Below are 14,910 nucleotides of genomic sequence, written 5' to 3' on the forward strand. Positions count from 1 at the left end.
CTAATCCAAATTAGAACTGAAGATTTATTGCTTAAAACCTTTTAGAGGTATATGGCTCATGGTGAATTATTTTAAAAGAAGTCTCTTTCCTGGGGGAAAAAAATGCCCATAAACATAGACAAGTACCCCTTATTTTGACCATAAAGAGGCAGTTGACAGCTTCCATAAACCACTTATTTCCTTGATCGTACAGAGGAATCTTGCTGTTGCTAAGCTGGGTTTTCTAATACAGGTCAAAATCCCATTACAATGAATATTTTTATAGTGGGAGTATTTTATAGTGGGAGTATTTTATATTGGAAGTATTCATTCAACAACTGTATTTAAGTACCTACTCTTTCGAGGCATTTAGGTGGTAGAAAAATAAATATCCTGTGGATGCATCCTGCCTTTGACAACCTTCCAGCCTAACAAGAAATATAAAGTTTGTGCAAGTTGTGGCTAGAAATGGACCAAACAGAGCTGGAAGCTAATAAGAATAGGATGCAGAAAATAATAACAGAGATAGAAGTTCAGAAACAGAAATAGAGAAGGCAGAACAGTGGGTCTGTATTGAAAATACACGTATGGGGTCAGTGCAAGAGAGAACAAAGTAGGGAGAAATAACTTATCACAGGCCCACAGTTGAATGTTGCTCTTTGTACCCGCACAATCATTCATTACTGGGCTTGTCATGAGGACAGGTCCCGCTGCTATTACTTGGATGACAGAAGGCAGGGTAGCAGAGCTAGCCTGTCAGAAGAGAAGGTGGCTGGTGAATGGGCAGAGCTCAGATTTTAGAGCCGGTTCAACCAGCATTTGATTCTCAGACTGTTACTTGCTAAATATGTGTTTCGGCAAGTTGCTTAATCTTTAGTTTCCCAATCTGTAAAATGGGGTGAATCTTATTTTTTGACAGTAGTCAGTGTTGTGACCTGTTCCTCTTCCTAGTTTAGTGTTCTTTGCTTGTTGCTTATAAACTTTGAGAAGCTGCTTAGTAGAGCATGGATGGTTTTTGGATCCAGAGACAGGGTCAGATCTGGATTCAAATTCCACCATTACTACTTAATGTATAAATTTGGGAATGTCATTGAATTTCTCTATAAAATAAGCATACTTCATGATTTTGTAATGAAGATTGAATTAACTAAAGTGATAAAATAATAGTTTCTACTTTTCAAAGACTATATTCCTTACAGTGTGTTTTCTCACAGTTTCCTATATATCCTCATAGGCCAAGCAGGTTTTGTTGATCTTTGCTTTTTTGAGTCTGTTATAAAAAATACAGGTTTACTGAATAATAGTGATAGTGAAAACTTAGACTTGGATGTTTACTCTGTGCCAGACTCTGAGCTAAGAATTTATATATACTATTTCATATAACTTGCACAATGTAGATACTAAAATCTAGATACTAGTATTATAATTTTACAGGTGGGAAATCTGATGCTTAGAAAATTAAATAACTTGCCTCAGGTAACACAGCTAGTAAGTACTTAAGTTGGGATTTGAACCCCCAAAATCTGCCTCTGCTCTGCTAAGTACTATAACATGTCTTCATGTGATCCTGATACACTTCTCTAGAGGCAGTTGCCCCACTCCCTTCCTATTACTAAAGCATCTAGCACAGTGCCCAGCGTCCAGAAGGCACTTCACAAATATGGGCTCTTTCTACTCTGCCTCTCATCTCCCAAATGTTGGAGCTAAGATACCAACCATACAAGATAGACTGCTTGCTAGAACAGGTTAGAAGAGAAATCTCTGTAAATGAAAACTCTTCTACATCCATTCTTTTACATATTGAGCAATAATTGGTTCACATTTCCAGGATAATATAACTTTAATATTGCCTTGAAGTTTACTGTATTATGATTTGGCTTATATGCCATATATACCCTAAATTGAATTCAGATGATTATGGGGTATGATTTTAGTTATGAAACTATCCCCTCTACATCCTCCCCACACTTAAGTAATTTTTATGACACAAATCATTACCTAATATGTTTCTTTTCTGTGCCCCTTCACTAGTATATATGCTACAGGAGAGGAGGGAACTCATGTGCCTAAAACAATATGTTACAGGTGCTTAATACATATTTGTTTCATGCATGAATGAATAAAATGTGCAAATTATAGAAAACTTATATTTAAATATTATTTTTCTTTATAGCTTGGATCAGAAAAACAAGAAAGACTCCACCTACTATGGAGGTAAGAATACACAGGAAAATATTCAAATAGGTGTTTATAATGCTGTGTTTCTCAATTGGGAGTTTGTACTCTCAGGGATACGTGAAACCTCTAAAATACATGTGATGTCACCTCTCCAAAGCATTAATTTTACCCCATAGAAAATAATTTCAAACATTTTTATAATAAAATAAATGCACAAATTGTGGGATGTAACAAAATCCATATAAAATGTTAAATGAAATAATAAAAATTTAAAACAAAATAAAAACACTTTAGAGAATGTTTGGACTTACAGCAGCTTGCATTAGGTCATTTCCCTGTCCCCTGGGAGTTCTCTGTTCTGATACAGATGATTTGGTGGAAAAGTTTGAGAAACACTAAATCTCTTGGTCCTCTCTAAATCATGCTCTGCCCTTAATTTTATATAAAACATAAAGTTTTATAATTTTATATAAATTTAACACCATCTAGTATCTGAAGAAACTTACTACAATTAGCATGTAATATGTAACACTTGGTAACTAATAGTTGAATTGAATTTTTATTCAAAACTTAAAAACATAGGGAACTCCCTGGCAGTCCAGTGGTTAGGACTCCGTGCTTTCACTGCCCAGGTTCAATCCCTGGTTGGGGAACTAAGATCCTGCAAACCACGTGGAGCGGCCAAAAACAAAAAAAAAAACTTTAGAAACATAGTTTGGGTGGTATGCAGAATAAAAAGCATAGCAATGCTGTGGTATTTGTGTTTTTAAAACATGATTATTTCATAATTTTTATTTTAAAACAATAGCATGAAATGTTCTAAAGTTAATTTGTAAGAAATAAATGTATTTCATAAGAGGGAAGTTTTCAAATTAATATACTACCTATTCCATTTTTTCTGCTACTGAGGACTCCTCTTTTCCCTCCCCTATTCCCTCACTACTACAACTCTGCTGACAATGTAAATGGGCTCCTATACTCAGGCCACACTTTTTAAGAGGTGGGATACTCCAGGGCAGAATATATGATGACCTATAAATTGGCATACCTATCTTTACTTGTTCCATTCCTCCTGGACTGACTCCATCAAGGTGTGTCTGCCTGGGGTCTGAGTGAGCACATCTCTAAGCCTATTTCTAGCTTTGTATGTTGCTTCTACCTTGACCTTGTCTTACTCTTCTCAGACCCTTTTTTCTAATATCAGTGAACCTTGGAATAAAAGCGAAATAAAATCAATGGGATCCAATATTCAGAAGTATCCCCTGTGGTTTCCAGTGGTAGGATGGATCAAGGAGCCCTTCTGAGTCCCCTTCTCTGGGCCATAATAAGAGCTACTGTTCTCAGAGAAAAAGGTGTTTCTTCTATCCTCCAGACTTTGAAAGCCTTCTTCCATGGAAACATTGATACTTGCAAAGTGATTAGATGGAGGCAACTGCAATAATCAGGCCTAAGGCACTACTCCTATAAATGTTAGGTAATCCCAGTATCTCAGACAAGTTCCGGTCAGAACAGTGAGACCAAGTCATTCCCTCCATGGTGCTCACATTCTTGAATATCTAAAAAGGGGCCCTCTGTTGCCTCTTTTCTAATGTACTGTTAATCACATCGTTCTTTATGCTCTTCTGTACCTCCCAACAGACACACACACACACACACACACACACACACACAAATGCACACACCCTTTTCTCTCTCTCCCTGACCCTTTCCATTGTGTTCCAGGAATTTCCGTTTCTTTATTAGCAAATTACCCTTCACCTTTAATATTGTCCTAGGAACTTTCTCTACCATAGAGCCTCAAGTAAAATCTATGTGTCTAAAAGATAGTGAGTCTCTTTTTTCCTTGAGGTGAATTGTGCTCATTTTCCTACAACCCATAGAAAAGGAATTGGGATCGATTGCTCCTACCTTCCCTGAGTCATTTCCAAAATATTATTCCATTTTGTGAGCCCAGGAGAGTGTGGTACCTTTGCAATCCAAGTAGATTTCTCTCGACCTGTTCATCATTTTTATCTTTGCTAACCTCTAGGGCACTCTCCCACACTGATGGCAGAGATTAGAACCAGACTTGCGGTTTTTTCCCCGTCAGTGTCTTCCTAAGTCTTAGCCATTTACTTCTTTGACTTCATCCACACCAGTATCCCTGCTTCAATAAACAACCACTTCTGTAGCCACACCTTAGTTCGTGTCATCCCCAAACATCATTCTATCACTAAAACTTATAAACTCTTCAATCCCAGATTTTACATATATCATGTTAAGAGGGAGGAAAAACCTATTTACTGTTAAAATAAGTCATGTATACAGAAGACCACAAGAATTAAATGTATTGTTTAATAGGTTATTATAAGGCAAATTCCACCCAAGTCAAGAAACAGAACTTTGCCAGCTACTCATGTGCCTGATCTCAATACAACCTCCTTTCTTCCCACAAAAGCAACCCTGAACCTGACTTTTATAGTAATTGTTTACTCACATGTTTAAATAATCTTCTCAGCCAAATGTACACTATAGTTTAGACTTGCCCATTTTGTAAAAACTTCTTATTTGTTTTAAATCTCTTTCAGTTTATATGTTCTTCCTCCATCACTTTTATTTCCTTACAAATTTGTCTGTTGAAAAACCCAGCCCATTTGACTTAAAGAGTTTGCCACAGTCTAGATTTTGCTGATCTTATGCTCTCTGTGTAATTCAACATGTTCCCCTGCTCCTCTGTCTTTCTTCCACATTGGCAGCTGGATCCAGAAGCTAGATATTGATGTTTGATCTTTTTTCAAGAATGTAGAAAATGTTTGGCAAGACTACAGGAGAACATTATGTCTGGTTGTCCTTCTTTTTGTGATCTTTGTAATTGCTCATGCTTAATACCTATATCAATTCATTGGAAACAACCTCCTATTCTTGCATATCTGTTGAAACTAGTTTGTTTTCAAGATGCTACCAGTAATTTGAGTTCTCTACTTTTTTTCAAATCACTTAGTGAACTCCCACCCCCAAATAGACTTCTGCCCATATCACCTGTAGACTATGGCTGAAGGTTAGCCAGTAGCAATTAGAATACCATTTACAATAGCATCAGAAAGCATAAAATACCCTGATATAAATTAAGCAAATATATGCGACATGTAGACTTTAAAAAATATTTATTTATTTATTTGTATGTATGTATGTCTGTGTTGGGTCTTCATTGCTGTGCGAGGGCTTTCTCTAGTTGCGGCAAGCAGGGGCTACTCTTTGTTGTGGTGTGCGGGCTTCTCATTGCAGTGGCTTCTCTTGTTGTGGAGCATGGACTCTAAGCACGCGGGCTTCAGTAGCTGTGGCACGTGAGCAATTGTGGCGCACGGGCTAGCTGCTCCGTGGCATGTGGGATCTTCCATTCTTAACCACTGCACCACCAGGGAAGTCCCAAGACATGTAGACTTAAAACTATAAAACACTGGTGAGAGAAATTAAAGAAGACCTAAATTAATGGGGAGAAATACCTCTTCATGGACTGGAATATTCAATATTGCTAAGATGTTAGTTCTCCCAAACTGATTCACAGCAGTAATTCTTTCTTTTTTTTTTTTTTCTGGCCACGCAGCCTGTGGGATCCTAGTTCCCCAACCAGGGATCGAACCCGTGCCCCCTGCAGTGGAAGTGTGGAGTCTTAACCACTGGACCATCAGGGAAGTCCCTCACAGCAGTAATTCTTACGCTTTGTCATGCACCAGTTACAGGGAGGGCTTGTTAAAACACAGATTGCAAGGCCTTATTCCCAGAGTTTTTGATCCACAAGGTCTGAGGTAAGGCCTGAATATTTGCATTCATAACAAGTTCCCTGGTGGTGGTAATGCTGCTGGGCCAGAGCCCTTACTTTGTGAACCACTATCTATAGACTCAATCAAATAAAAATCCAGTTAAAATCCCATTAGACTTGTTTTGGTAGAAATCAACATGCTGATTCTAAAATATATATGGAAATGCAAAGGACCTAGAATAGCTGAAAGCAATCATGAAAAAGGAGACGACAATTAAAGGACTTATGCTGCCTGGCTTTAAGACTTATTCTAAAACTATAATAATTAAGAAAGTGTGGGGACTCTTCTGGCAGTCCAGTGCTTAAGACTTTGCCTTACAATGCAGGGGGTGCAGGTTCGATATCTGGTCAGGGAGCTAAGATCCCACATGCCTCAGGACCAAAAAACCAAAAAATAAAATAAAATAAAACAGAAGCAATATTGTGACAAATTCAATAAAGACTTTAAAAATGGTCCACATCAAAAAAAATATTTTAAAAAAAAGACAATGTGGTACTGGCATAAGGATATATAAACAAATAAGTGGAAAAGAATAGAGAGTTTAGAAATAGTATACAGCCAGTTGGTTTTTGGCAGTAGCACCAAAGGAATACAATTAGGAATGGAAAGTCTTCATAACAAGTGGTGCTAGAATAACTTAATATCCATATGGAAAAAGCTGAACCTTGACCCCCTACCTCACATCACACACAAATATTAATTAAAGATGGATCATAGACTAAACATAAAAGCTAAAACTATAATGCTTCTACAAAAAGGCATAGTGGCATATCTTCACAACTTCGGGGTATACAGGAGACAGAAAGCACTATCCATAAAGGAAAAACATTGGTAAATTGAACCTAATCAAAATTAAGAGAACAAATATATGGACACCATGGGGGGAAAGGGGAGGTGGGATGAATTGGGAGATTGGGATTGACATATATACACTATTGATACTATGTATAAAATAGATAACCAGTGAGAACCTACTGTATAGCTCAGGGAACTCGGTCCTCTGCGGTGACCTAAATGGGAAGGAAATCTAACAAAGAGGGCAGATATATATATCTGATTCACTTGGCTGTACAGTAGAAACCAACACGACATTGTAAAGCAACTATACTCCAATAAAAATTAATTATAAAAACAAACAAACAAAAAACTAATGCTCATCAAAAGAGAACATTAGGAAAGCAACAGACTGGGAGAAAATAATCACAGTACATGTATCTGACAAAGGACTTGCATCCAGACTATATAAAGAACACTTCAACTCAATGATAAAAGACAGAGCTAATAAAAATGGGGTGAAAATCTTGAATTGGCTTTAATAAGATTCAAGAATGGCCAGTAAGCGTATGAAAAGATACTTAACATCACTAGTCACCATAATGGGATACCACCACACATCTATGAAAATGGCTAAAATTTAGAAGATTGACAATAACCATAACTAGAGCAACCATAAACATTCATATATAACCATACAGTGCTAATTGGTGTGAAAATGATATAACTATGTTCAAAAACTGACAGTTTCTTATAAAGTCAAACGTACGCCTACCCTATAACTCAACAGTTTCTCTCCTGGCCACCTTGAAGGCTGAAGGAATCAATTTTTAGGCACACTTCTTGGGAAGCTCTGGCCAAAAGATCTAGTTCCTTGAAATTCCATTTAAGCCTCCTGCCCTGCCCAACTTTCTAGCTTTCCTCCTTATATTTGTTATACCCATCCTACTTTCCAAGGCACTCCTTGCTGTTTCTCAAGCTGAATATCTTTCTCTCCCATCAGCAGGACACTTCTGCTCATGCTTAATTCTGTTTAAAAGGCCCTTTAAAATTCTGTGATACTTTCCTTAACTTTTTTCCCAACTTCTTAACTCATAGAGTTAGTCACTTCTTTCTTGATACAGCTACACTGCCTTGTGCACTTATATAACCCTTTGAGTTCAGTATTATAATTACTTGTTTTATGCTGACTATATTGTAGGCTATATGGCACAGGGATTATGTCTTATTCATTTATATAACAGACGCACCTAACACAGAACCTGATTCATTATTAGTTAGATAGGCTTTTATTGACAGACTTGAAAATCTCAGTGCCATGTAAACATATTACATGGTTTGTATGACAGAGTTTGAATTTCCAGCGACCAACTATAAAATAATCCTGAGAAACTGAACATATTTTGAAATTGAGCATTGCTTGTACTTTTTTCATGAAAATTCAGTTTTACTGCAGGTTGCCAATATAGTTCAACACCTGTTCATCAGTTCAGTACAAGTTGAATTAACATTTCACAAAATTAATGAAGTAGACTTTTCCTAGTCTTGACTCTGTCCCGTTAGGAGCCATATGCAGCAAGTATTCTGAAATATTGCTTCTCCTTTCATCCTGACAAGACGGTAGGAAACAAAGTTTTCTGTTTGAAAAAGTAAATAAATGTATTGCCAAGTATTGACAAAATACATGACTCAGCAACAGGTTTACAGACAGTAGAAGAAATCCATAATATTAGAGCTCACTCACTTCATTTTTAATACATATGCTCCATGAAAGAGGAAGAGGAAATTCTAGAAATCAGTAGAGAATGGAGTCGGATGGTGATACTGTAGTCGAAGGAGAGGTTAGGGCAGCTAGGTAGGACCATACTGCACAGCACCTTGTTTACTTGACCATGTTCTCAGATCTGGTCTGGAGGCTCCAAAGACTCATTTTTTGTCCACGTCCAAGGTGATTTGGCTCTAAAAGATATCACAGTGACTAAAACACAAGAGAGTTTGAAAGCGTTGCCAGAATTCCAGTATATTAATTTATAGTAAGAAATTAAGTTGGCATAGGAAAAAAACAGTAGGATATCTGGTGAGTGCGGCATTAGGATAAGGGAAGTTAAGTAGTAAAATAAATGTTTAATTGCATCCAGCCTAAAATCACCTGTTGTGTCCATCTTACAATAGGGATTGTCTGATCCATAGTAATGGAAATATTTAAATAGAATTGACCACAATTCCCAATATCTGTCTTTATCCTAGGAATAGCCTTATGGTTTGGAATAGAAAAAAATTGCCACATGTGTATTAAAGTTTTTGCCCCCATGAACAGTGTTTTTATGGATTGCCAGCATTTGTTTCTATGATTATCCTTTTTTCTCTGCTACTCCTTTCTGATTGACCTGTTATTTCTTTTGCTATTACACTAGTTATATTATGGTCAAATGTTGCTGGCCCTGCAGCCCTTCATTTATTTTACTCTTTTCATATCTCTGCCCTGGCCTATAATGTGTTGATCTTGCAGTTTAACTTTCAGAAAAGAATCTTATTTCTGAATTTCTGAAGCCCATTTCATTGTTTCTAAGTGACTGACATTTATTGAGTGAGTTCTCTGTGCCTAGTATTATTAGTTCATTTTATAAGTTACAGAATTGAAATGTCTTAAAATTGACATTTTGCATATATAATCCTATTTTCCTACTGACTTAAATGTGTATGTTCTTATGGAAAAATAGACCCCTACCCCAAACCTCACAATCTCACTTTTGGGAATATAGTGGAATTGGATAAGAAAATTGTAACCTGTTCATACGCTGCATTAAAACGTCATTCATTAAAAATGAATGAACTAGAGCTGCATGTATCAACATGGATAAATCTCAGAAACATAATATTGAGTAAAAAGAGCAAGTTGCAGAAGATTTCGTACAACATGATACCATTTATATAAAATTTGAAGGCAGGGAAAGAAAAAGGAATTTCAAATGAAGTTAGTCAGTTAAACACATGAGTTTACTTTCTCTTTTTGAGCCTAATGAAAATGGCAGTAAAGGGGGTTACTTTTAAAAGCATAAGGTCAAAGAAAAATTGAAGAGGCAAATGCAGCAACAATGTTTTGGAAGCTGGAAAGCAGATGAGCAATGTTAACAAATTTAGCAAAACTGAGGAGTACAACCCCTAATCTAGCAGAAGAGAAAGCTTACAAGAAACCCAGTTTAAACCACAGAACCCCAGAATGCTTAGTAATTGGCAGTGCCAGGAAACTGAAAGTGGAGTTGAGGCTGGTGCTGAAAACAGTAACCTGGTTGAAAATCTATTTAAGAAGCAATTCGACATTAACCAATAAATGTAGAAGAAATAACAGAGTTGGAAAATCACCATTTTTCAGCTGTCATTGTGATAATCGATTCAGGGGAAAATCATTAGTGGATATTAAAACCATTGGATCAAATTTTGTTGGGGAACAGGGTATTTACATGGTCTCAAGGTATCTCCCTGAAGATTACTTATTAATTACAAAGGGGAAGAAAAAGTAACTTTATAGTGGGCAAATCTGGCCATACCACCATAACCAGCTAGTCAGACGTGCCAAGTAGAACAGCCCTGATGTCATGTTTGCCTCTTTGTATGATGCACTGAAAGTAAGACATCATTCATGTAGTAGTTTTTTAAATGCACAAATTTAATCTAATCATGAGGAAGTAACCAGAAAACTTCATGAAACGCCAGGCCAGTCATATCAGTGTAATGAATGACAAAGAAAGACTAATCAACCTGATGAACAAATATGACACGTGATCCTGAATTGAGGGAAAACTTTAGCTATAAAGGACAGTATTGGGGTGTTTTTAAAAATTTGAACATGAACTATATATTAAATAATAGCGTTGTATCAATGTTAAATCTCCTGAAGCAAAAGAAAAGGACATTGTTAAAAGTCCCTTTGTGAAAGTCTGAAAACCAGGCAACTTTTCTACCCAGTTGAAACCTGGAGTTTTATTCATGGCAAAGGGAAAACAGTACAGGCTGTTTTCCAGACATATTTGAGGGAAGAGGTACATTCAGAAAAATAGAGGGATTAAATGAACACATATATATTGAACATATCAAGTTGAATTATAGATAAGTATGTGGAAAATGAACAGACTTCATTTGTTATCTCCAAAAAAGTAAACCTTGGGTAGGAGAAGGAATAATAATTTTAGTGTTTACTCATAATAATAAATATTGAATATTGATTTACAACTATATTGAGGATATGGGATGGGTTAAATCCTCATTTTCAGTAATGAGAAGTTAACATACAGTGCTTGAAACTGAATAATAAAGAATGATAATATAAGAATGTTATGGAAGGGTTGGGGCAAAGTCTGTTTGATAGCTGTCAGACACTTTTGTGGCTCTCTGGTTTGGCCTGTACCATACATATCAGCTAAAAGAATATAAAGTAGTTGCTTCTGGCGAGAGAGAAATAATATTTTCATAATAAGCCTTTTACGATGATGTGTGCTTACAAACTATGTGAATATATAACTTTAATTTAAAGAAAAGAATTTGAAAAAACACATACACAGTGCCGTAGATGAGGGGTAGCCAAGTTTTTCTTTCGAGCACCTGATAGTAAACATTTTGGCCATTGTGAGACAATCTCTGTTGCAACTATTTAACTTCGTCGTTTTACTGTGAAAGCATTTATGGACAATATGTAAACTGGTGAGTGTGGCTGTGCCCTACATAACTTTGTATACAAAACAAGTGGCAGCTGGATCCTAGTTTGCCAACCCCAGCTGTTGATCAGTGGTTTTCAAATTGGGATACCTGTACCCTGGGCACACAAAGACTTCCTGTGGGATATACAGGTATGAATAGCTTTAAAGCAATTAATTTCCATATTCTCTCTTTCCATATGTAGTCCTTCCTAAAAAAAGATCTGCCTGAGAACTCCTTCTGGTCTGCCAGTTCTCCTTTCTGACTTTTTCCATAATCATCTGTCTTTCAAAAGAAAAGCTTACTGCTTGTCCATACTAAATCTTACTATGGTGCGTTGCCTTGGGGTTTAAAAATCAGGGCAGCAAACAAAGAGACTATCAGAGAGTCTCTCCTGAGAGAGTCCCTTGAGAACAAAACAGAAAGCTTCAATAAAAATTATTGAAAGGGGCAAAACATTATTTCATCCAGGTGACAAACTCATAGTAAGGCTCCATGCCTTATAGTTTCTCTGTCTACTTAGCTAGCTAGCTATCCATTTATCTATCTTAAAATTAAAATTCACAAGTGAGAAAGTTGTCATGGGGACACATAATAATACATTTATTTGAATTTTAAAATTAAGTTAGAATTTTTCTGAGAGTAGGTTGAATTTGGGTGATTGCATTTGACAATGAGGACTGGCTTTGCCAATTAAGTTATATGGTTATATTTTCCGTAAATTGAATAAACTAAATTGCAGCTCCAAGGCTTTGACAAAAACATATTTAAAGCATGCATTTGATATGCAGTAAACTGGAAAATACATCCTTTGCCATTATTTAAGTGTCAAATATGCAAGGTGGTGCATAGTTTTTTAAAGTCTTAGGAGATAAGTATGTAAAAAATTTTTAAAAATCACTGCTGTTTTGTTTATTGATATATAAAGATGTAGTGAAAGTATAAAAACATTCATGAATAAGTAGGTATTACCACTGGGGAAGGAGAATGTACATGGGGGCTCACAGAGCATTTTATTGGTCATGTCTGTAGTGTTCTTTTTCTTAAGTTGGATGGTGGTCATACCTGTAGTGTTTTATTTCTTAAGTTGGTCATATTTGTAGTGTTTTATTTCTTAAGTTGGATGGTGGGCACATGAGTGTATATTATATTATTAGCTATATTTATTTATACACATGAAATAGTTCATTTAAAAAGAATACAATGAAACCTCGTAATCATATATTTTAAGAGAACATGTTGGATCCCTGATAGAAAAATAAGATATTCAGAATAAACTGAAAAATGAAATACTTGAAATTCTGAAATACCAAAAGCACTTAAGGAATTACATAGCAATATGAGTAAGAAATAATCAGTGTGGTTTAGGTTTTGGAATTCCTTTTTAAAGATTTAATGCTTATATAACTTTATTGTTCATTCAGTTATTTATCAAGCATCTAGTATGTGCTTGATAGGTAGTATAATTTCTTTGTAGACATATGTTGTACACAACAACTTGTCCTAGATATCTTAACTCTGTTAAATTATGTGTAAACTGCTTTTAGTATCATCTTTTTTCCTCTGTGAAACTGAATTAATCTGATTCTTTACAGTTGCAAGGAAAAAACATTCACATATTGCCTTCAGAAATTGGATCTTATTGCAATTTTACACAGGAGCATTATATCTTTGGTGGTACAGTCATTTTGAGATCTTTGGTTTCCAGGATTAGAAAGGATATATCCTGAGCTTGATCAACGTACCATTCTTTACCTACTAGCATTTCTGCCTCCCCAAAGGAAAAGTTGTGGTTGAATGGGTTTACCACCATCCACAATGAAAGGTCCCCGTTGGGCCGAGTTTTATGCCAGTCTATTGACCTCTTTTATACCTAACTCATTTGTGGCTGCCTTTAAACGGACGAAGAAGCAGGCTTGTCCCCATTCAGGAGTGCCTGAAGCCCAGAAATTTATACCTGCTAGTGTAATTCTTGGGCACTTTTGTGACTCTCAGGCTTGGCCTATACACTATGGCCTTACTTGATATTTTTCCTTTGTTTTATTAAAAAATTAATATAACAATAATATTTAATAGAAATAATAAATTACCCCAAATTCTATGGCTGGCTGCACGATTCTTAACTTTAACAAGTTAATTTACCCATGTATACATCGGCAAATAATTGTAATTTTGGTATGTTTATTGTTTTGTATTCTGATGTTTTCGTTTCACTGTCATAATAAAGGAATTTTAAAAAGCACTTGAAACACAATAGCATAACACATAGTTGCTTTTTCTATGTACCTTCTTTGGTATTGACCTCTAGCTTTGTAAAAACTGAAAAAAAATATGAAATTTGCCATGCTTCTCTAGAAAAATGTGGTAAGAAATGAAAGTGAATCATTTGAGTGTTTTGAGCTCCTCAGAGTCTACACCTGTAACCATAAGCTAGTGAGCCTCACTATCTATAGATATTTATTTATTAATTGTGCAAGAAATTTTTACGCTAGTTTATGTTGTAAATCTTTTTGGTTTTCAAAACACTGAGTTTAGGTGGGTCTTACTAAAAAGTAGCATCTCAAATTTCAAGCATCCCACCTTTCTCGGTCTGAAAGGATTTCTTCTTATATACTTCTGTACAAAGCTGAGGTCTGAGTTTAGCCTTAGTTTTGGAACATATTTTCTTCTATTTTGACCTTTATCTGACTTTTAAAGCAGAATGTAAAAGTTTTTTCTTTAAGTTGTATATAAATAAAGTGCTATTATTCATTATTTTTAGATATACGTGTGGTCAGGTTCTTCTGAGATTCATCATAACCTCCTGGATGCATATTTTAAAGTGTACAGAATTAGTCCTGAATATTTAACCTTCTGATTCATATCATCAGTCACTAAGACAAGCTCCATTTAGGTTTTAAAACTGGATTTACATCCAGAGTGAAAAAGGTTAAGGGAGTTAAAATGAGATTAGGGTTTTTTTTTGTTTTTTATCCATACTTTTTCTCAGGTATCTCACCAAAACAATTTCTTGTAATTTTCCTCTTATTCATTATTGTGCTATTCTTCATAATCTAAATTTTAGAAAAATAAATTGCTGCTGACCACTTTTATCAGATGTAATTTGATTTACTCCCTGAAGAGCAAAGGGTGTGAGTACCACATTTAGCACCCCAACTTTTAAGACTCCCACCTAAGGAATGGGCTCCCCAAACACATAGCTCTTAAAGCCAGTGGAGCTTGTATCCATGAGACCCACAAGACTACAGCAAAGAAGTAGTCATTAATGGACTGGAGTACTCACCACAGCTGTGCAGAGAGAGCAGGTAGAAATGCCCATTTCCCTGAAAGGGACCCATCTGCATACTTTGAAAGCTGCTGCTTGTGAGTCAGGCTTCTAATTTAGCACACTGTCTAGGGGATGGCTGCAATCCTCCCTGGACACCAGGGAAACCAGCGGACACCTCCCCACCTTCTCCCTCTAGACCACTCCAAGTTGCTGGTATCT

At 36.0% G+C, this 14,910-nt stretch overlaps 2 protein-coding genes across 5 annotated transcripts in view; one reads left to right on the forward strand and one right to left on the reverse strand.

The window, feature by feature from the left end:
• NDUFAF2 (NADH:ubiquinone oxidoreductase complex assembly factor 2) overlaps window positions 1–14,910 on the forward strand; it is a 184,886-nt gene that overhangs the window by 140,547 nt on the left and 29,429 nt on the right. For 2 of the 3 annotated variants that reach the window (XM_089908887.1, XM_089908888.1), the window contains one exon: window positions 2,153–2,193. In XM_089908887.1, the coding sequence (XP_089765013.1) occupies window positions 2,153–2,193 (41 nt within the window). Of the gene's footprint in view, window positions 1–2,152; window positions 2,195–11,468; window positions 11,576–14,910 lie in introns of all 3 variants that reach the window. The other variant, XM_089908889.1, reaches the window with a different exon arrangement.
• SMIM15 (small integral membrane protein 15) overlaps window positions 700–14,910 on the reverse strand; it is a 53,903-nt gene continuing 39,692 nt past the window's right edge. The window contains exon 2 of one of the 2 annotated variants that reach the window (XM_089908886.1): window positions 700–5,593. In XM_089908886.1, coding sequence (XP_089765012.1) covers window positions 5,584–5,593 — 10 coding nt within the window. In that variant the 3' untranslated portion in view covers window positions 700–5,583. The remainder of the gene's footprint in view (window positions 5,594–14,910) is intronic. The other variant, XR_016392652.1, reaches the window with a different exon arrangement.

This window comes from Delphinapterus leucas, chromosome 3 (assembly GCF_059928025.1).
Source record: "Delphinapterus leucas isolate spDelLeu-1000000601 "Yukka" chromosome 3, BTC_Dleu_Yukka2, whole genome shotgun sequence".
In the NCBI taxonomy this organism is placed as follows: Eukaryota; Metazoa; Chordata; class Mammalia; order Artiodactyla; family Monodontidae; genus Delphinapterus; species Delphinapterus leucas.